Source organism: Scyliorhinus torazame, chromosome 2 (genome assembly GCF_047496885.1).
Source record: "Scyliorhinus torazame isolate Kashiwa2021f chromosome 2, sScyTor2.1, whole genome shotgun sequence".
Classification (NCBI taxonomy): domain Eukaryota; kingdom Metazoa; phylum Chordata; class Chondrichthyes; order Carcharhiniformes; family Scyliorhinidae; genus Scyliorhinus; species Scyliorhinus torazame.
In genome coordinates, this window is record NC_092708.1 from 171,004,009 (window position 1) to 171,027,068 (window position 23,060).

General features: G+C 48.4%; 1 protein-coding gene across 1 annotated transcript; it reads right to left on the reverse strand.

Annotated features, from left to right (window-relative positions):
- Positions 1–1,734: 1,734 nt before the first annotated feature.
- LOC140393579 (gamma-crystallin S-1-like) lies at positions 1,735–4,898 on the reverse strand. The gene is made up of 3 exons (XM_072479859.1): positions 4,713–4,898; positions 4,351–4,593; positions 1,735–2,075 (listed from the first exon to the last, which is right to left on the reverse strand). The coding sequence occupies exons 1-3, from the start codon at positions 4,719–4,721 to the stop codon at positions 1,800–1,802; spliced, it is 528 nt and encodes a 175-aa protein (XP_072335960.1). The 5' UTR covers positions 4,722–4,898; the 3' UTR covers positions 1,735–1,799.
- Between the last annotated feature and the right edge of the window lie 18,162 nt (positions 4,899–23,060).

The window sequence follows — 23,060 nt, forward strand, 5'->3', positions numbered from 1 at the left end:
GCAATATGTGGCCCTTTCACGCCAGAACAACTGGCGTGAAAGTCCACAGTTTTGACATCGGCGTGAAGAAATAGTCCCAATAACAGAGAATCCAGCCCATATTATGCTGAAAAAAGAGTCTTGTTATCAAAGCTTTTCATCTTGCACTCATCAGGATAACTTGCTTTTTCAATTTTTAAATGGGGGAACAACAATTTACAGTGCAGGATGATAGAGTGCTGATTGGTTGGCAACTATTGGAAAGCTTTTGCGACCTATCCTAATGAGTACAAGAAAAAAGCTTTAATAGCATGTCTCTTTCTCCAGAAATACCCAAGCTCTGTATTCCCAAAATGATTAATTAAGAACCTCAAAAACATAAAAACTAGGAGCAGGAACATGCCATTCGGCCCTTTGAATCTGCTCTTCTGTCATTCAATATGATCACAGCTGAGCCTCTATCTCAAGCCATACTCTCGCACTCTCCCCATTCCCCGTGACACCTTTCGAGTCTAGAAATCTATTTCCTTCTTAAATATATTCACTGATTTGGCCTCCACAGCTTCCTGTGTTAGAGAATTCCACACATTCACCATCGTCTGAGCGAAGACGTTTCACCTCATCTCAATCCGAAATTGCCTAGCCTGTATCCTAAGACTGTGACCCCTTGTTCCAGACACCTCAGTCAGAGGAAACAACATCATTGCTTCCAGTCTGTCCAGCCCTGTCAGCATTTTATATGTTGTAATAGATCCCCTCTAATTTTTCTAAATTCCAGTGAATACAGACACAGTCAACTCAATCTCTCCCCATACGACAATCTTGCCATCCCAGGAATCAGTCAGATGAACCTTCATTGTGCTCTCTCTCTGGCCAGTATATCCTTTCTTAGGTAAGGAGAACAAAACTGCACACAATACTCCAGATATGGGGCGAAATTCTCCTGAAACGGCGCGATGTCCGCCGACTGGCGCCCAAAACGGCGCCAATCAGACGGGCATCGCGCCGCCCCAAAGGTGCGGAATGCTCCGCATCTTTGGGGGCCGAGCCCCAACATTGAGGGGCTAGGCCAACGCCGGAGGAATTTCCGCCCCTCCAGCTCGCGGAAAAGGCCTTTGTTGCCCCGCCAGTGGTGCGGAAATGACATCTCGGGGCGGCGCATGCGCGGGAGCGTCAGCGGCCACTGACAGTTTCCCACGCATGCGCAGTGGAGGGAGTCTCTTCCGCCTCCGCCATGGTGGAGACCGTGGCGGAGGCGGAAGGGAAAGAGTGCCTCCACGGCACAGGCCCGCCCACGGATCGGTGGGCCCCGATCGCGGGCCAGGCCACCGTGGGGGCGCCCCCTGGGGCCAGATCGCCCGCGCCCCCCCCCAGGACCCGGAGCCCACCCACACCGCCTTGTCCCGCCAGTAAGATAGGTGATTTAATTTACGCCGGCGGGACAGGCAATTTATCGGGGGGACTTCGGCCCATCCGGGCCAGAGAATCGAGCGGGGGGGGGGGCGCCTGCCAACCGGCGCGGCCCGATTCCCGCCCCCGCCGAATCTCTGGTGCCGGAGACTTCGGCAACCGGCAGGGACGGGATTCACGCCAGCCCCCGGCGATTCTCCGACCCGGCGGGGGGTCGGAGAATGTCGCCCCATGTCTCAACAAGGCCAATTATATACGCAAGATTATTTCCTTCACTTCAATCCAAATGTTATATATTATCCAAGTCATAAAACAGTTTAATGAATTACATATGCAAAGTACTAGTCAAGTAAATTGTATTTTATTAATCCTTAACATGTTTCAGGTGAAGTCAGATTTTCATCGCCATTTTAAAAGTCCCTCATGCGCCTGAAAGATCCGATAGTTGAGTTGAAGCCGCCCCAGTCACTGTATCTCCTGTATTCACCGGGTCTCATGAAGTACTGTCGGCCTCTGTAGTTGGGATGTTCATAGAAGGTCCAGTAACCGTCCATCACATGGCAGGAGTGGATGTCACGGTAACGGAAACGATCGTAGACAGATGGACAGTCATCCATGAATTCCATCATCTGTCCTCCAAAGTCAGGCCTTTCGTAAATCTTCATTCTGTAGTTTCCACCTTGGTACTGCAACAGAGATAATATGATATTGTACATTTAGTGATATGTGGAAAAGGGAGGAAGTTGAACAAAAATAACTTATCGTTGAGTTTTTGCACATAGTAAATATGCACAGCCTGGCAGGGTGGTAGGGCAGATTATCTCACACCCATTAAAAAGTACCTGATGAGCACTTGGCACGGCATAACATTCAAGGCTATGGGCCAAGTGGTAGCAAATGGGATTAGATTGGTCAGGTGTTTTTCATGTGCCTGCGCAGAGTCAATGGGCTGAAGGGCCTCTTCTACACTCTATTATCTGTGATTCTGTGACAGTTGCTGAATGAATAGTTCTATTATAACCTGCTTGCCACTATTCATTTTCATTGTTATGTTGAAAATAGCGAAATATTTGTGGAGATTTGAGTCTAGTTCATCGATATAAATGATTAGTTCCTCAACTGAGAAACATTTTAATTGTGTGTAAACCAACAGTGAAAGAGAAATTCAAAAGAAACCCACTGTCCCCCTACCACCCTGATTGCCTCCAAATACTCAGCCATCACCATTAAGTGCCAGATATTAAAACAAAATCTTGGGGTCAGGTATTGAGATTGTGTAGCTTTGTTCCAACAACTAACCTGGATAAATATTTCATTGGGAAACTTTAAGAGTTTAACAAGTTATAGCACAAGTAAAGACTGAAATGCTGAAAATCTGGTGGATAAGTGTCAAAGAGATCCTGTTCCAAATCTCGGCCATTACACACACCAAAGCTCATGGGATCAGGTAAGAATTCCACAATATATATTCCATTGGCAGCCTAGGGGGCCGCTTCCGCTTGCTGAGGAGCATTGGCCGGGAAGGATTAGAGTACTGTCTTAAAGCGTTAAAATCTCAGCTCTGCATCCCGAAGTGGGGCCCACAATTGTTAAAATAAGCAAAATACTGTGGATGTTGCAATCTGATACAAGAACAAAGGAAGCTGGAAAAACACAGCAAGTCTGACAGCATCTAACAGGAGAGGAACATTAAAAGTTTGGAATCATGGACTCGTGTTTCTCTCCTGATAGATGCTGGCAGAACTGTTGTGTTTTTCCAGCTAGGTAGTTAGTCATACACCTACTTGCTGACCATCCTTTAAGTTTTTTAAGTCTCAAGGGGTAGCTGAGGCAAAGGATCTTGAGAAGGTGGTTGCCCTTGACAACTGACTGGCTTGCTGAACCATTTTAGGAGGCAGCGTTGCTGTGGCTCAAGAATCACATTGCAACCAGATAAGGATGGCAGATTTCCTTCCGTAAAGGGCTCAAAATGGTTTTTAAAACAATCCAGAACATGGTCGATATTATTAATGCTAGCTTTTTATTCATGATTTGTTAAACTAACTGAATTTTAATTTCCCAGCAGCCATTGGCATATTTTAACTGCAGATTATTAGTCAAGGCCCTTGATTTATTAGCCCAGAAACACAACCGCTGTTCTCCTCAACTCTTTGCTTTTAGGGGCCGGGGAGAGGCTTCACAATAGCAACGCAGAGAATTTGTTCCGAGACAGCACTTCAGCTGGGACCAGGCCTATGTCCAGTTATTCCAAGAGGCTCTGGCAGATGTTACAAATGATGCCAATTGTAATGACTATAGGTCTGAGGACCATTGCCTGTTCACAGCACATTGGTGTTTGTGTTCTCAGTCCATAAATAGGAGAGGGTAAAGGTCAGAACATTGTCAACAGTAAGCCAAGTTCAATAATAAGGATAACAACAATTCAAACCTATGGATCCTTTGGGCGTTTGCTCGATTATCTTCAAAGATCAGGGATTTTGTTTGTGGCGTATTAGCTGAGGCGATTAATAATTGGGTTCGATGGATTGAATTCAAAACATTTTGAAAGAAGAAAGAACTCGATGTTGAAATAGATTTTCCCTGATCCATGTTTCCACCTTCCTCTGAGTGCTAATAGCCTTAACTGTACTGACAGTCGTGTTTGGATTAGCAGCTTTCAGAATAACAGTCGGGTGCCCACCGCAACATTGCACATCATCAAAGCAGATAATAGTTCATTTCTTATACATGATTAGTACAAGCAAATAAATTGTCCAATTAACCAGACTTATAAAGTTAGCAGCAACCTAAAGCATATGGTACAAATATGGTATGGACATCACTCTCTATTCCATAAGGGGCTTTTCACAGTAACTTCATTTGAAGCCTACTTGTGACAATAAGCGATTTTCATTTTAATTTCATTTCATAAGCCCTATTGCTGACCAGAGTAGTTATCAATACATAGAAATTGTAACTTACATATGGGTAGGTGCGACATGACCCGATGCTGTCATTGAATCCCATCCAGCGCTGGTAGTCAGGATATTCTCCCCTGCTCAGAACATACTGGTATCCCATGTAATTGGATTTCTCATACATCACCCACCAGTCACTCATGACACGCATGGAGTTACAGCGGCTGAAGTAAGGGGACAGGTCAGCACAGTCATTACTGCACTCATAGTGCCGGCCCTGGAAGTTCCTGTCCTCGTAAAAGATAATCTAAAGTAAAAACACAACATTTTCAGTCATTAATGCAGAAAGTAGAGATATCTGATAAATAATGATGAAACTCAAAATAAAAGAGTATCAGTCATAGAAACAAAAAGAGTCCATCTTGCCTTTCCCATTCTGAGCTCACAGCTAGATGAGTAACTGACAATGTTTCACCGTTTCACACAGCTCGGTATTTATGTACTGGGCAGAAATGCTGCAGTGGACTGTACCTTTGTTAGTCTAATGATTCAGGACTGAAAGTCAGCAAGAAAAGAAACAAAACACCTCATGACCATGACAAAGAAACACCTGAACGACACCTGATGTGTCATCGATTCTTTTGAATTTGCATTTACTTCATTTTAATTGTTCTTTGGTTGGGAGGAAGGGGGAGAAACTAGGGATGAAATCCAGATTCCGTCCTAGATATTCATTTTAATATTCTGACAATTATGATCCGAAATGGATTTCTAACAATTGTTTCTGAAATGCAGCATAGGAATCTATGCCTGCTACCAACTTGATAACAATGTTGGGTAACATCTAGTTTGGTCATAGATATCCATGCCTTGAGTTGTTGTATAAATGTAGAATGGCTGTTCCTCAAATTGCATTTTGTAGCCACCTGGGTTGGCCACTTCCCGACTTAAAATGGAGAACCGCAAAGACTGAAGGGAAATTCAGCCAACACAGGCAAAGACTAGCAAGTGCAGAAATCATGTGTATTGAAACTTGCAAAAACCAGACAGCACTGAAACCAGCAGCCAGCTGCATAGTAATGAGCAATTGCAAGGCACAATTGCAACACTTAAGGTGAATAAAGTCAAGCCAGACTCCTCGGCGCCAGCAGGAGCCAAAACAAAAGAAGGCCAACGGACATTTAGGGACCACCCAGCAATCAGGGAACAACTCCAGTATTGGAGAAATCGATCCAAATGATCGGAACGCAGTCCAATCATTTGGAACCAGGTACGGGGTCCACCCCGAAGGGCGGGAAGCCCCTGGGGCTATAAAATAAAGCCCCCAAGTTCAAATCATCCTTCTTTGGCAGGGTCACTCAGCAACTTGAATCAACCCGTGAGAGTGACCTGTCGAAGCTGCCGCATCAACCAAGTAAGTCTCCAGACAACGCTCGTTACGAGATAGGCGCTCCTAGCTACAAGTCCATACCAGTTTTTGAATCCTGCAGACTCAGGGCTTGAACGAAAGGCCATTTGTTCCCCTGACCTGGTGGGCCAATTCCGAAGCTAAGTATAGGCCTTTTAGTAATAGGAATAGTCTAGAAAGTAGAGTTTATGCATGAGTAGTGATTTACTGTGTATAATAAATGTGTTTTGATTTGAATCTTACTAATTGGTGTGTTGAGTTATTGATCATTACTTGAACTTGAACCCCGTGGCGGTATCATAAAGATACCTGGCAACTCTAGAGCAAAGGTTAAACAAACAGAGCAAATTACGAATTAAGAGCCAACCAAAAGTTAGCAACATATTACTGGCGACATCCTGACGTGACCCAACTTAGAAGTGGCTTAACCACTCCAGGAGAACCCAAAATTTGAATTAGAAATCCAATTGGGAACAGAAAACCACAAGTGTTCAAGCAGTTCTGATCAATCCTCATAATTTGGAAGTGTGTTAAATGCATGCGTAACTAACAGGGCTATAAGGTAAAACTGATAGATTTTTTGTTGCGACAAAATTGTCGGGAGTTTGTATTCCGGAAAATAGCGAAAGCCGTACCCGTAATTACAACACCGCCTTAATACCCCTTGTTCCAAATTTTAAAAGAGTATTTAGAGAGGAAAGATGGCAATGCAGGCAATGCAACGCCTCATGAACCCAGAAGAATTCATGGTCGCAGCGACCAGCAGCAGTAGAGTAGGACAATGTCCTGTTTGGGAAGAGGAAATCAGGAAGTACCTCAAAGGGAAAGGATGGCCCCTTTGGAGCGAATTCTGTAACAATGAGGAAACAGGTCCCGGGAGTATAGGACTTGAACCTTGTGGCGGTATCATAAAGATACCTGGCAATCTAGAGCAAAGGATAAACAAACAGAGCAAATTACGAATTAAGAGCCAACCAAAAGTTAGCAACAATTTCCCATAAACTTCAACTCAATGGAGTTGGATGTGATTTATAACTGCCTTTGTATGCAATTGTTTTGCAGCATTCACATATAATAAGAAGAATTATTATTATCTTTATTGTCACAAGTAGGCTCACATTAGCACTTCAATGAAGTTACTGTGAAAAGCCCCTAGTTGCCATGCTCTGGAGTCTCTTCAGGTACACTGAGGGAGAATTCAGAATGTCCAATTCACCTACCAAGCATGTCTTGCAGAACTTGTGGGAGGAAACTGGAGCACCTGGAGGAAACCCGCAGAGACATAGGGAGGACGTGCAAATTCCGCACAGACAGTTACCCAAGCAAAGAATCGGATCTGGGACCCTGGTGCTGTGAAACAACAGTGCTAACCACTGTGCTACCCTGCCGCCCACGTATCAACCACTGATCATAGTTGCCTTTGACTTTAAAGTTCGACCTCTGCACTGTAAATTCCCTCATTTTGATGTCTGAGAGTAAATTCTCCACATTCATCCTGCAGCCACAAAGTTGAATAGAGGTGAATTGATTATAATAATAATCTTTATTAGTGTTACAAATAAAGTGGAACTCAACAAAGCTGACGGAAGAGGTCAGGGAGGATCTTAAAAGGTGGGATACACGGCACTTAATGTTGCCGGGAAGGTCCAAGAAGTGAAAATGAATATTCTGCCGAGGTTCTTGTTTATCTTTCAGGCTCTCCCGATCTTTATACCAAAGGCCTTTTTTCAGAAAGTGGACCCGATCATTTCGGACTTTGTATGAGTGGGGAAGGTGTCGAGGGTGGGCAGGACACTGCTACAGATACAGAGGCAGCAGGGGGGGTTGACATTGCCGAACGTGCTTCATTATTATTGTGCGTGAATGTGGACAAGGTGCAGCGGTGGTGGGAAGGAGAAGGGGTAGAGTGGGTTAGGATGGAGGAGGAATCTTGTAAGGGGTCTAGTTTGAGGGCTATGGTAATGGCAGCATTGCCAATAGCTCCAAGTAGGTATTCAGGGAGCCTGGTGTGCAGTCCACGGTGAAGTTATGGAATTAGTTGAGGAGGCATTTCAGAGTGAAAGGTATGTCGGTGCTAACGCCGCTGTGCGAGAATCATGGGTTTGAGCGGGACAGATGTGTAGTGTATACAGGAGGTGGAGGGAAGTGGGGCTGGTCAAGGTAAGAGATCTGTGTTTGGAGCAAGGGTTCGCCAGTCTGGAGGAGCTAAGTGAAAGGATAGAGCTGCCGAGGAGGATGAGTTCAAGTATCTGCCTGTTAAGGACTTTGTGCGAAAGGTCTGGAGGGGGTTCCCTAGATTGCCGGGATACAACCTGCTGGAGCGACTGATGTTTCCGGATGTGGAAGGGGAGGGAAGAATTGTGGCTATGTACAATTGGCTGGGGGAGCACGGAGGAGAGCAGGTGGTGAAGATCAAGGAGAAATGGGAAGCGGAGTTGGGAGGGGAGATCAATGGGGTAGTATGGAGTGAGACACTGCGTAGGGTAAACAGGACCTCCTCTTGTGCAAGGATGAGCCTGATACAGTTTAAGGTGGTGCACAGTGCACACATGACTCGGGCGAGAATGAGTGGGTCTTTCAGGGGGTAGCAGATGAGAGTGAGAGGTGAGGGCGGGGGCCAGCGAATCGCGCGTACATGTTTTGAAGACGTGAAAAATTAGGAAGGTTCTGGGCGGGAATCTTTGCGGTCTTGGATTAGATTTGTTTATTGTCACGTGTACCGAGGTACAGTGCAAAGCATTTTTCTGCAAGCAGCTCAACAGATCATTAAGTACATGAAAATAAAATAAAATAAAAGGAAATACATAGTAGGGCAACACAAGATACACAATGTAACTACATAAACACCGGCATCGGGTGAAGCATACAGGGGTGTAGTGTTAATGAGGTCAGTCCTTAAGAGGGTCGTTTAGTAGTCTGGTAACAGCAGGGAAGAAGCTGTTTTTGAGTCTGTTCGTGCGTGTTCTCAGACTTTTGTACCTCCTGCCCAATGGAAGAAGTTGGAAGAGTGAGTAAGCCGGGTGGGAGGGATCTTTGATTATACTGCCCGCTTTCCCCAGGCAGCGGGAAGTGTAGATGAAGTCAATGGATGGGAGGCAGGTTCGTGTGATGGACTGGGCTATGTTCACGATTCTCTGAAGTTTCTTGCGGTCTTGGGCCGAGCAGTTGCCATACCAGGCTGTGATGCAGCTAGATAGGATGCTTTCTATGGTGCATCTGTAAAAGTTGTAAGAGTCAGTGTAGACATGCCGAATTTCCTTAATTTCCTGCGGAAGTATAGGCGCTGTTGTGCTTTCTTGGTGGTAGCGTCGATGTGGGTGGACCTGGACAGATTTTTGGTGGTGTGTACCCCTAGGAATTTGAAGCCATTAACCATCTCCACCTCGGCCTCACTGATGCTGACAGGGGAGTGTACAGTACTTTGTTTCCTGAAGTCAATGACCAGCTCTTTAGTTTTGCTGGCATTGAGGAATAGATTGCTGTCATTGCACCACTCCACTAGGTTCTCTATCTCCTTCCTGTATTCTGACTTGTCGTTATTCGAGATCCGGCTCACTATGGTCGTATCATCAGCAAACTTGTAGATGGAGTTGGAACCAAATTTTGCCACGCAGTCACGTGTGGGCATGGACTATAGTACGGGGCTAAGTGGGTCAGGATGGCCGAGCGGTCCAAGGCGCTGAGTTCAGGTTGCCATCTCCTCTGGATGCCCGGGTTCGAATCCCACTCCTGACATTGGCTTTGTGGGCAGCATGGTAGCGTAGTGATTAGCACTATGGCTTCACAGCGCCAGGGTCCCAGGTTTGATTCCCGGCTTGGGTCCTGTGTCTGCGGGGTTTCCTCCGGGTGCTCCGGTTTCCTCCGACAAGTCCCGGAAAGACGAGCTTGTTAGGTGAATTGGACATTCTGAATTCTCCCTCTGTGTACCCGAACAGGCGCCGGAGTGTGGTGACTAGGGGATTTTCACAGTAACGTCATTGCAGTGTTAAAAGAAATCATACTTGTGACACTAATAATGAATAACTCATTAAGTAAGCAGCCCCAGTATTGAGGAATATTGTGGAGGAGGTATTTTTGTTTATTCTTACTGATTGAGGTCTGTGGGTCAGAAAATCAAGGATCCAGTTGCAGAGTGAGGAGACAAGTCCTAGGTTTTGGAGCTTTGATATGAGCTTGGCTGGATTATGGTGTTGAAGGCGGAGTCAATAAATAGGTGTCTGATGTAGGAGTCCTTGTTGGTGAGATGCTCTTGGGATGAGTGTAGGGACAGGGTGATAGCGTGTGTTGTGGACCAGTTGGTCTTAGCCAGGATAGTGGAGGAGGAAGTGGACCCGGACCCTTTGGTGCCGATATTTGGGGTTTCAGAGAAGCCGGAGCTCATGGAGAGGAGGAAGGCCGATGTCGTGGCCTTCGCCTCTCTGATTGCACGGCGACGACGTTTGCTGGAGTGGCGGTCGGCATCGCCACCGGGGCAGCAGCATGGTTGGGTGACTTGTCCGACTTCCTGTGGTTGGAGAAGGTAAAGTATGAGTTAAGGGGCTCGGTGGGGGGGGGGGGTTGAGAAAAGGTGGGGGATGTTTGTGACCATGTCTGAGGAACTGCTCGTCGCAGGGGTGGGGGGTTGAGAAAGGGAAACAATCTGTACAGACTGTATAGTTTTTTTTGAAAGTTTTTTTATTGGGGTTTAGAACATAATCTATGTACAGATATGTACACAGAATAAAATAGAAAAGGCTGGTAAGGTATTGTACATCAACTCAAAAACAGCAACTCTATACAGTTAGCAAAATCACGTTTAACAGATAAGTAGAAAGATGTTTGTGTGGGGGGGAACAAACTGGGGAGGTATATATATATACATTTGGGGACTGGAGAGACAGTTACAGTAATTATATCCAGTACTGAGAGAGCTCTACGAGAATGGATCTGGTGTTGTTGCTTGCTTCTCCTGTTCACCTGTGCTTCGGCTGTTGGTTCCGTCTTTCTTTCGTGTTTTCTTGCTCTCTGTTACTGTGTTGGCCGTGGTTTCTGTCATTTCCTGTGCTCACACTCCGGCTTTTCATTCCCTCTCCTCTCCCACCCATCTGTTTCCCCGCTGTTGTTCCCTGTCTCCCCCTTTTTGCCTCTTCCCCCCCTTCTCTGCACCCCCACCCCCTCCCCCTCTTCACCCCCTCTGTAGTCCAACTGAAGGCTTTAATAAGCTAGATGTTTCCCCCAGCAGCTCAGGTACAGAATGAAGGCTGGGGGGACGGCACGGGCTCTTATACTCCGCCTAGCAGGGCGGAGCTACCATACAGCTTGACCAATAGGAAACATTCAATATCTATCAATGGTGTTCCAGCATTACCAGGTACCGTAATACCTCAACACAGACTACCACATTCACCCCCTGTTAAAAAAGAGTCCAGCAGGGGTGGTGGCCTGATATTACAACATGGTAACATGGTAGAAATTATAGTTATGGAGGTACCGTAATACCTCCGTACAGCGTTTTGTAACTGTTTTATTTACTATTTACAATTTATGATTCATAATTAACTATACACTTTAAAATGAAGCAATCAGTCGATCGGGGGCCCTGGTCCTCCTCTGTGATCGTCGAAGCTTCGGTGGTGACTCCGGTGGAGGTTCGGGCATCTGTGACTCTGGGAGCGTGGCCTCGATCTCTGTGGCAGCTTCGACACCCCTAGACGGCGCTGGTGGGGAAAACAGTTGACCTGGGAAGGGAGCGTCTGTGGGGTGCTTCGGTGGGTGCGGGGGGCCTAGACGGGGCTGGCGGAAGGACCGATCCTCTTGTAAGGTGCACTGGTGGGAGGGAGGGTGGGACTGGTGACTGGGGTGTGCGTGGGGCTCCGGCGGGCGCCAGGTCTCGTAGGGAGACCGTATCTTGTCGGCCGTCAGGGTTGTGCTTAAAGGTAGGCGTACTGGGGGTTAGCGTGGAGAAGATGGACCCTCTCGACCAACGGGTCTGACTTGTGCGCCCGCACGTGTTTTCGGAGCAGGATGGGTCCGGGAGCTGCCAGCCAGGTCGGGAGCGAGGTCCCAGAGGAGGATTTCCTGGGGAAGACAAGGAGACATTCGTGAGGTGTTTGGTTGGTTGTGGTACAAAGCAGTGACCGGATGGAGTGGAGGGCATCCGGGAGTACTTCCTGCCAGCAGGAGACTGGGAGACTCCTGGACCATAGGGCCAGTAGGACGGCCTTCCAAACCATTCCGTTCTCCCTCTCTACCTGTCTGTTACCCCGGGGGTTGTAACTGGTCGTTCTGCTCGAGTCGATGCCCTTGCTGAGCAGGAATTGACGCAGTTCGTCGCTCATAAAGGAGGACCCCCTATCACTGTGTATGTAAGCGGGGAACCCAAACAGTGCAAAGATGCTATGGAGGGCCTTGATGACGGTGGGTGCGGTCATGTCGGGGCAGGGGATGGCGAATGGGAACCGGGAGTACTCGTCAATCACGTTCAGGAAGTACGTGTTGCGGTCGGTTGAGGGGAGGGGGCCTTTGAAGTCCATGCTGAGGCGTTCAAAGGGACGGGAAGCCTTTATCAGGTGCGCTTTCTCTGGCCGGTCCGCGCAGATTTGGCAGTCCCTGGTGGCTGTCATGACCTCCTCGATGGAGTAGGGCAGGTGGTGGGTCTTGATAAAGTGGAAAAAGCGAGTGACCTCCGGGTGGCAGAGGTCCTCGTGGAGGGCTCGTGGGCGGTCCACTTGTGCGTTGGCACATGTGCCGCGGGACAGGGCATCAGGAGGCTCGTTTAGCTTCCCGGGACGATACAAGATCTCGTAGTTGTAGATGGAGAGTTCGATCCTCCACCGCAAGATCTTATCGTTTTTTATCTTGCCCCGCTGTGCATTATCGAACATGAAAGCAACCGACCGTTGGTCAGTGAGGAGAGTGAATCTCCTGCCGGCCAGGTAATGCCTCCAATGACGCACAGCTTCTACTATGGCCTGAGCCTCCTTTCCGACTGAGGAGTGGCGGATTTCAGAAGCATGGAGGGTACGTGAGAAGAAGGCCACGGGTCTGCCCGCTTGGTTATGGGTGACCGCCAGAGCTACGTCAGACGCGTCACTCTCGACCTGGAAGGGGAGGGATTCGTCGATGGCGTGCATCGTGGCCTTTGCAATGCCTGCTTTCATGCGGCTGAAGGCTTGGCGGGCCTCTATCGACAGGGGAACAGCTGTGGATTGGATCAGGGGACGGGCCTTGTCCACATAGTTGGGGACCCACTGGGCATAGTAAGAGAAAAATCCTAGGCAGCGCTTCAGGGCCTTGGAGCAGTGAGGGAGGGGGAACTCCATAAGGGGGCGCATGCGTTCAGGGTCAGGGCCTATAACTCCATTTCACACTACGTAGCCGAGGATGGCTAGGCGGTCAGTGCTAAACACGCATTTATCCTTGTTATATGTAAGGTTAAGGATCTTTGCGATCTGGAGGAATTTTCCAGAATTTTCGGAGGTGGTGTCGTGGTCCTGCTGGTCGTGGCCGCAGATAGTGACATTATCGAGATACGGGAATGTTGCCCGTAAACCGTACCGGTCAACCATTCAGTCCATCTCGCGCTGGAAGATCGAGATCCCGTTGGTGACACCAAAGGGAACCCATAAGAAGTGATAGAGCCGCCCATCTGCCTCGAAGGCAGTGTATTTGCGGTCACTAGTGCAGATGGGGAGCTGGTGGTAGGCGGACTTAAGATCCACCGTGGAGAAGACCTTGTAATGCGTGATCCTGTTTACCAGGTCGGATATGCGGGGGAGATGGTACGCGTCCAGCAGCATAAACCTGTTGATGGTCTGACTGTAGTCGATGACCATCCTATGCTTCTCCCCATCTTTACCACCACTACTTGAGCTCTCCAGGGACTGTTGTTAGCTTCAATGACTCCTTCCCTCAGTAGCCTTTGGACCTCTGACCTAATAAAGATCCGATCCTGGGCACTGTACCGTCTGCTCCTGGTGGCGACGGGTTTGCAATCCGGGGTGAGGTTCGCAAACAGGGAAGGCGGATCGACCTTGAGGGTCGCGAGGCCGCAGACAGTGAGGTGGGGTACAGGGCCGCCGAATTTGAAAGTTAGACTTTGAAGATTACACTGGAAGTCTAAACCTAGGAGTGTGGCCGCGCAGAGGTGGGGAAGGACGTAGAGCCGGTAATTTTTTAACTCCCTTCCCTGGACCGTGAGGTTTGCTACACAAAACCTCTTTATCTCAAATGAGTGGGAACCGGAGGCCAGGGAGATTTTTTGATTAACGGGGTAGACGAGGAGAGAACAGCGCTTTACCGTGTCGGGGTGTATGAAGCTCTCCGTGCTCCCAGAGTCGATTAAGCAGGACGTCTCTTGCCCGTTGATTAGTACTGTTGTTGTAGCAGTTGAGAGTGTTCGAGGTCGGGACTGATCCAGGGTCACCGAGGCTAATCTCAGCAGTTGAGTGTTCTCTTCAACCGGTGTGCGGTCTGCCGAGCTGGGAGTCCATCCAAGATGGCAGCTCCCATTGGTCGCACATGGTTGGGGGTGCACAAAATGGCGGCGCCCATCCATCGAGCGTGGCGTCCGCGGGACAAGATGGCGGCGCCCGGGGGCCGCACGTAGCCCTGGAGTAGGAAGATGGCGGCGCCCTCTGTCATACGGGGACCGTGGAGAGGTTTGTAGTGGCGGTCCGCATTCGCCGCCGGAGACAGCGGCGACCGCAAGGGCCTGGCATACCACCACGAAATGGCCCTTTTTATCGCATCCCTTGCAGGTGGATGCGCGGGCCGGGCAGCGCTGCTGGGGGTGCTTGGCCTGCCCGCAAAAGTTAAGGCTTCTATTTTATTGGACACTGGCACCAGTACCAGGTGAAGGAGATATTGTACCATTGAGACAGGATAAATAGACTATCCGAAAAGAATGTAAAGTGGTAAATGTGGTTGGGCCAGTCAGAAATTGTGCCAGAACATTCTAGATCAGTGTCGAATTGATATCTCACCTGTGCCAATTTCATTTTGTCGTTTTTCTTTCACCGTTCATACTTCTCTTTTGACCTGACCCGTTAGCTTGAGACTTTCTTGGCGAGCTAGTCATGTGGACAAACCTATTTGCTTTTGTGAGTTACTTGAAACATTTGTTGGCAAATTAAGGGCCATTGTCTGAAATGATATGGTCTGGAATGCTGTACATGGCAAAAACTCCTTTTAGCAATGTAATGACAGCTTCTGTGGTGGGAACATGCAAACAATAAACTCAATCTATTTGGGGTAATAGTTAAAAATGACAACAAATGTCTTTCCTTTGAGCGCAAAACAATCCATTCAAGACATTCCCCCCATCTGGTTGGAAAGGAGGATACTGCCAGTGATTTGCTTTGCTCCTGGCAGTGGACTGCTCAGGTCATGCAGTTTGAAATCATTTCTTCTGATGATTTTGAGATTGCTGGCTGTCAAACAGAATTTCACAATCTGGCATGACTCTTTGCAATGCCCAGGTATCCCTGTTGTGTTCTCCGAAGGATGTCAGATCTGAGGCTCTAGGTATAACCAATCTCTCTTCATAAATCAGTAGGCCAACAACAAGACTGAGATATTTTCTTTGCTTGGAGTATTGCTGAAGGATGAGATAATTTGGAACATCCTGGACATTCGTTTCCGCTGTATTTTCAAATTTGAGCACATTCTTCATCTGCTTGTTGATTCTTTCGAATTTTATTTAATCTCTGTATTGTTGTTCGTAGTAATTTTGTGGTCAATGAAGTATAGAACTCCACGTCTTTGACAAAATGTATGTCCTCTTGTTCAGATTTTTCAACAGCAATGGGGTACAATGTGTCTGTTGTAATTTGGTTTCTTTCTTGGACACACTCGTTTGTAGCATGGAATCTCCCAAATCTCAATCTCTGATATCATGCTCTGATGTAGTGGACCCATGCATGAGACTGCTGACCCCTTCTAATCATTCTAGAATAATTATCATCCTCTGAAAAATCTCTGGTGCTGATGTGAAACCAAAAGGTAGTCGATTGAAGCTATATCTCGCAAAAGGTTGTCAGTAGTGTTGTCAGTAGATTGGATTCCTCATCCAGAAGTAGTCAGCAAAAGTTTTTAAATCTAGTTTGGTAAAAATTAAACCTTCTGCCAGCTTTGTCAGACTCCCATCCCCAAACATCACTGGGTTGTTCTCCATTTGCACAATTTTTTCAACACAGGTTCATCGTGAGCCATTTGGTTTTGGTACTGGAACCACACCAGAACACTAGCATGTTGTTTTTTTTACAGGAATAATTACTCCCTGTGCGGAGTCTGCACGTTCTCCCCGTGTCTGCGTGGGTTTCCTCCAGGTGCTCCGGTTTCCTCCCACAAGTTCCGAAAGACGAGCTGTTAGGTGAATTGGACATTCTCAATTCTCCCTTTGTGTACCCGAATAGGCGCCTGAATGTGGCGACTAGGGGCTTTTCACAGTAACATCATTGCAGTGTGAATGTAAGCCTACTTGTGACAATAATAGAGATTAAATGATTATTACCAGAACACTTATATGTAGGGTTTTTTACAGAAACAATTACTCCCTAGTGCAGCATCAATCAAATTATTGCTTCACCATCAGGGCAAGTAGATGTGGAACTTCCTTAGGATGAGCGAGTGCCTTGGTTTGGAATCTGATCCAAGTCTGATGTGATAAACTGTTTTCAGTTTCCCAAGGACATTAAATGTGTTTGGAAATTTTGTCCTGAATTATTTCAGGTGTTACTGGCTTCCCAATCCTCCTACTTTACAGATGAGTTGTTTATTTGTGCAAGCTTTTTGGCTTAATAGTGAGAACGCTTGATGGTGGATCACGTACAAAGTTGTTGTGATTTCTCTTCCTTTGTTCTGAAATATACCGGTGAACTGTCCCTTGACCTTCAATTGAATGCCTCCAGGACCTTGAAATTGTATGCTCAATGACAAGAGTAAATCTTTCTTTATTCACTGTTGTGTCAGAAATAACTGAAACTCCTGCTCCAGTGTCTAATTTGAAGCTTGCTTTATGTCTGTTGACCATAATGTCTGCACTGCAATAATTCCCATTTGATTGTGTAATTTCTCCCAATAACAGCACTTCATTGTCTTTTGCATCTTAAATTTTATGAATGCTAGTCTTTTCAATTGGCTTTTTTTTAAGGGCGCAATTCAACTGAAAGCGAACAAAATCCCATTTTGAGCGCGTTTAGCCGCATGTTTTCCGGCGGTCGCAGCACCGAAAATCTGGAAAATGCTACTCACGTTAAATAAGGGCCAAGGCCGCACATAGCACCATTTTGTGCACGGAGGAACTCCGCTTTCCGGAACTCCTCAGTGGAGCGACAGATCAGGACACCATTTTTAAATAGTATCCCGATCTCTGAGGCCCCCAACGTGCCGTCGGCCCCCCCGCGTCAAGAACTATGGGACACCCCCCCCCCCCCCGCCGCAATCCACACAGCCCCCGCTAACAACAACGCAGGGCACTCCGGCCTCATTGCCAGCAAACAGAAAATACCAGCTTGGCACATTGGCATTGCAAATCTTGCACCCTGGCAGTGCCCTTGCCAGCTGGCAATGCCACCTGGGTGCCACTTCAGGGCCCTCGGAGATCAGGACGCCATTTAAAAATGGCATCTCGATCACTCGCTACACTAAGGAGTTCCAGTGAGTGGCGCACCCCACTGTACAAAACTGAGCTGTGTGTGGCCTCGGCTGCACGTTCCCCGATCTGGGGCGGGATTCTCCCCTACCCGGCGGGGCGGGGGGTCCTGGCGGGATGGAGTGGCGTGAACCATTCTGGCATCGGGCCGCCCCAAAGGTGCGGATTTCTCCGCACCTTTAGGGGTCAAGCCCTCACCTTTAGGGGCTAGCCCCGCGCCGGAGTGGTTGCCGTCCCGCCGGCAATTTGCCTTGCACAATAACAAAGATGTTCTTCCTTTGATTATCTAATCCTTCCCACTCTAGTCACCTTGGTTTAAGGCACTGGACAAATTTTATGTTTCTTTACTGGAATCATTACTATCTTTTTTTGTCCCGCAGTATAATCCCTTTTGTCATTAAACCTGACCTTATTTCCAGCCTTTCACCAATTTTCCAATTTATTCTTTCCTTCTCTTTCACTTTCCCTGTCTTTCCACCAAACTGTTAAATCTCCAAGAATTCCCAATTCTGATGAAGGGCCTTCAAACAGAAACAGTGGCATGGATTTTCATCACGGAGGCAGATAACGGGAGTTCAGAAAATTCCCTGCACAGCCCACTCATCTCAGGAGGAAAAGCCCACAAAGGTGGGACCTTCATCGCCAGGGGTCGGGTGCAGGCTGGAGCTGGGCCAGCCAACCTGGAAAAGAGGTTGGAGCAAGTCACAGGCTCAGCTAGGTGCCAAGGTGGCTGTCCATGCCAAGCTATCACTCCTCCACCACAGCCCAATGGTCCTTCATGCGTCCGATGCTAAGTAATGCGTCTTAAACACCCCTGTGGCTGCTCATGTCCCATACCAATGTATTTCACCCCCAAACAACCCCTATGACCCCTCAAGGCCCCATGCCTCATGATGCATCTTTGAGTGAGAGACCAGAAATCCATTTGTCTTTCGAAACACCTGAGCCCCAGAGAAAACATTGTTTGATTGACATGGTCAATTTCACAATGTTTATTCACACAATGCTAAGTGGTTTTGAGTGCTTGCAGTTTCAGCCCTCTACCACAGCCCAAAGGCCCTTCAAGCCTCCTATGCTAAGTAATGCCTCTTAAACACCCATGTGGCTCCTCATGTCCTATGCCAATGTATGTGACCTCTAAACAACCCCTCTGACCCCTCATGGCCCCATGCCTCATGATGCATCTTTGAGTGAGAGCCCAGAAATCCATTTGCCTTTGGAAACACCTGAGCCCCAGAAAAAACATTGTTTGATTGACAGCTCTGGCTCTCTGATTTCTGTGGTCAATTTCACAATGTTTATTCACACAATGGTAAGTGGTTTTGAGTGCTTACATTTTCAGCTATTGAGGATTATCTGGAGGATTGTCACCCGTTATTGCCCTGTAGTAAGTAGGAGCTTTTTTGGGGCCCCTTATTTGAGGAAGAATGTAGTGCATTGGAGGCAGTTCAGAGGAGGTTCACTAGATTGATTCCAGAGATGAGGGGTTTGTCTTATGAAGAGACATTGAGCAGTTTAGACTTATACTCTAGAGTTTAGAAGAATGAGGGGAGATAAAATTGAGATATATAAGATGATAAAAGGTGTGGATAAAATAGATGTGGAGCAGATGCTTCTTCGTGTGGGGCATTCTTGAATGAGAGGTCATATAGTCTCAGGATAAGAGGTGGCAAATTTAAAACAGAGATGTGGAGAAACTACTTCTCCCAAAGGGTTAGAATCTCTGGAATTCGCTACCCCAGAGTGCGATGGATGCTGGGACAGTGGGTAATTGTAGGGAGGAGTTAGGCAGAATTTTGGGCAGGGTGGTGGAAATGAAGCCGTGATAAGAGCATCCATGATTGTATTTAATGGTGGAGCAGACTCAAGAGGATAAATTGCCTATTCCTGCTCCTTGTTCTTATGTTCTAATTCCACATTCCAGCTCTTGGACTGTAGCCCTGTAGCTAACAGCACCTCATGCACAAATCTGGTATTCTTGAGTAATAAGGGGAACAGGTGTTACGGGGAAAAGGCAGGAGAATGGGGACGAGGAACATATTAGCTATGATCAAATGGCGGAGCAGACTCGGTGGGCCAAATGGCCTAATTCTGCTCCTATATTTTATGGTGTTATCTTCCGTTTCTGGGGGGAAAGTGGAAAGTTATCAATGAATGACTGTTTTTTTTTTAAAGTACACATACTATCACTATAGGTTTCTCAGCTTCTATACAGTGTATGAAATGAAATGAAATGAAACTGAAATGAAATGAAATGAAATGAAAATGAAATTAAATTAAAATCGCTTATTGTCACAAGTAGGCTTCAAATGAAGTTACTGTGAAAAGCATATAGTAAAAGTGTATAGTAGGTGAATGGGCATAGAAGTGCTATAGCTTGGTATTGGGAGAATGAGGGGCCATAGAGGTTTTTTGTGATGGTGTACCTTGGCATGAGGGGACATACGACCATAAGACCACAAGACCATAAGACATAGGAGCAGATTTAATCCACTCGGCCCATCAAGTCTGCTCCTCCATTCAATCATGTCTGATATTTTTCTCATCCCCATTCTGCTGCCTTCTCCCATAACCCCTGATCCCCTTATTGATCAAAAACCTATCTATCTCTGTCTTAAAGACACTCAGTGATTTGGCCTCCACAGCCTTCTGCGGCAAAGAGTTCCACAGATTCACCACCCTCTGGCTGAAGAAATTCCTCCTCATCTCTGTTTTAAAGGATCGACCCTTTAGTCTGAGATTGCGTCCTCTGCTTCTAGTTTTTCCTACAAGTGAAAACATTCTCTACACATCCACTCTATCCATGCCACGCAGTTCCTGTAAGTTTCAATAAGATCCCCCCTCATCCTTCTAAACTCCAACGAGTACAGACCCAGAGTCCTCAAACGTTCCTCATATGACAAGTTCTTCATTCCAGGGATCATTCTTGTGAACCTCCTCTGGGCCCTTTCCAAGGCCAGCACATCCTTCCTTAGATACGGGGCCCAAAACTGCTCACAATACTCCAAATGGGGTCTGACCAGAGCCTTATATACCGTGGCAGGGTGACAGAGACCATCGTGTAGGGCCCGGAGTCGGTCCACTTGTGCGCTGGCACGTGTACCTCGGGATAGGGCATCGGGGGGCTCGTTGTGCTTACCGGGGCGATAAAAAATCTCGTACTTGTAAGTGGAGAGCTCGATCCTCCACCTTAAGATTTTATCATTTTTGATCTTGCCCCGCTGTGTATTATTAAACATGAAGGCAACCGAACGTTGGTCAGTGAGGAGAGTGAATCTCCTGCCGGCCAGGTAATGCCTCCAATGCCGCACAGCTTCCACGATGGCTTGGGCCTCCTTTTCGACAGTGGAGTGCCGAATTTCAGAAGCATGGCGGGTGCGGGAAAAGAATGCCACAGGTCTGCTGCCTGGTTGAGGGTGGCGGCCAGAGTGACGTCCGATGCATCGCTCTCAACCTGAAAAGGGAGGGACTCGTCGACCGCGTGCATCGTGGCCTTGGCGATGTCTGCCTTGATGTGGTTGAAGGCCTGGTGGGCCTCAGCCGTCAGGGGGAAAACTGTGGAGTGGATGAGTGGGCGGGCCTTGTCCCATAGTTAGGGACCCACTGGGCATAATAGGAGAAAAACCCCAGGCAGCGTTTCAGGGCCTAGGGGCAGTGGGGGAGGGGTAGTTCCATGAGGGGGCGCATGCGGTCGGGGTCAGGCCCTAGAACACCATTTTCCACAACATAGCCAAGGATGGCCAAGCGGTTGGTGCGGAACACGCACTTCTCCTTATTGTACATGAGGTTAAGGAGTTTGGCGGTGTGGAGAAATTTGAGAAGGTTAGCGTTGTGGTCCTGCTGGTCGTGGCCGCAGATGGTGACGTTATCTAGGTACGGGAAGGTCGCCTGCAGTCCGTACCGGTCAACCATTCGGTCCATCTCACGTTGGAAGACCGAGACCCCGTCAGTGACGCCGAAAGGAACCCTAAGGAAATGGTAAAGGCGGCTGTCTGCTTCGAACCCACTGTATTGGCTGTCTGTCTTGCGGATGGGGAGCTGGTGGTAGGCAGCTTTCAGGTCCACTGTAGAAAAGACCCGGCACTGTGCAATCTGATTGACCATATCAGATATGCGTGGGAGGGGTTACGCATCGAGCTGTGTGTACCGATTGATGGTCTGGCTGTAGTCAATGACCATCCTGTGTTTCTCCCCAGTCTTAACTACTACCACTTGGGCTCTCCAGGGGCTGTTGCTGGCCTCGATGATACCTTCCCGCAGTAGCCGCTGGACCTCCGACCTGATGAAGGTCCTGTCCTGGGCACTGTACCGTCTGCTCCTGGTGGCAACGGGTTTGCAATCCGGGGTGAGGTTTGCAAACAGGGAAGTGGGGCGACCTTAAGGGTCGTGAGGCCGCATATAGTGAGGGGTGGTAGGGGTCCGCCGAATTTTAGAGTTAGGCTTTGGAGGTTGCACTGGAAGTCCAGGCTGAGTAACAGGGCAGCGAAGAGGTTGGGGAGGACGTAGAGCCAGACGTTGCTGAACTCTACGCCCTGGACGGTGAGGGTGGCGATGCAGTAACCCCAGATTTCCACGGAATGGGATCCGTAGGCCAGGGAGATTCTCTGGGTAACGGGGTGTACCGCGAGGGAGCAGCGCCTTACCGTACAGCGATGGATGAAGCTTTCCGTGCTCCCGGAGTCAAGAAGGCAGGAAGTCTTGTGCCCATCGACTTTCACCGTCGTCGCGGTTGCAAGGTTGTGAGACCGGGACTGGTCGAGCGTGATGGAGGCGAGCTGCGGCTGGTGCTGGTGGGCCCCGACCTGGTCGGCGTTGGTGGCAGGAGATGAATAGCCAGACGAAGTTCCCGACGAGCAGGGGTCCTGGGGTGGCGTCCAAAATGGCACCGAAGATGGCGGCGCCCACAGGGCGCACATGGCGGGCGGCGTTAAAGATGGCGGTGCCCACGGGCCACACGTGGTCTTCTGGGAGGAAAATGGCGGCGCCCACGGGTTGCACATGGGGGGTGTAGGAACGCTGGGGCTAGAAACTGCGGCGATCGATCGGGTCTGGCACACCGCAGCAAAATGTCCCTTCTTTCCGCAGGCCTTGCAGGTTGCACTCTGCTCTGGGCAGCGCTGCCGCGGGTGTTTGGTCTGCCCGCAGAAGTAGCATTTGGATCCCTGGGGTTGGCTGGCTGCCGCGCGGCGCAGGCTTGGGGTGAGTTGGGGGCGGTAGCTGTAGCTGGTGGGGCCCCCGACGTCCATGAGGGTGCCGTGTGGTCAGGGGCGTGCGACTATACATTACGGGAGGCTACTGTTAGTGAGTTCGCGAGCTGTCTGGTCACCACGAGGTCGAGTGTACCCCCTTCTAATGGCGGATGTACGCCGACCCCATGCCCGTAACAAAAGTGTCCCTGATTAAAAGTTCCATATGTTCGACTGCCAAAACTGCCTGGCAATCACAGTTCCTCTCCAGGATGTGCAGGGCACGCCAGAAATTGTTTATTGACTCACCGGGGAGTTGCTGTCTCGTGGACAGGAGGTGCCTGGCGTAGAGTTTGTTGATCGGCCGAATATAATGTCCTTTCAGAAGCTCCATTGCTTCAGTGTAATTGGGCGCATCCTGGATAAGGGGAAAAATATCGGAGCTCACCCGTGAGTACAGGACCTGGAGCTTCTGTGCGTCCGAGGGTTGTTCAGTCGATGATCTGAGGTAGCTTTCGAAGCAGGTTAGCTAGTGGTCGAAGGCCGAC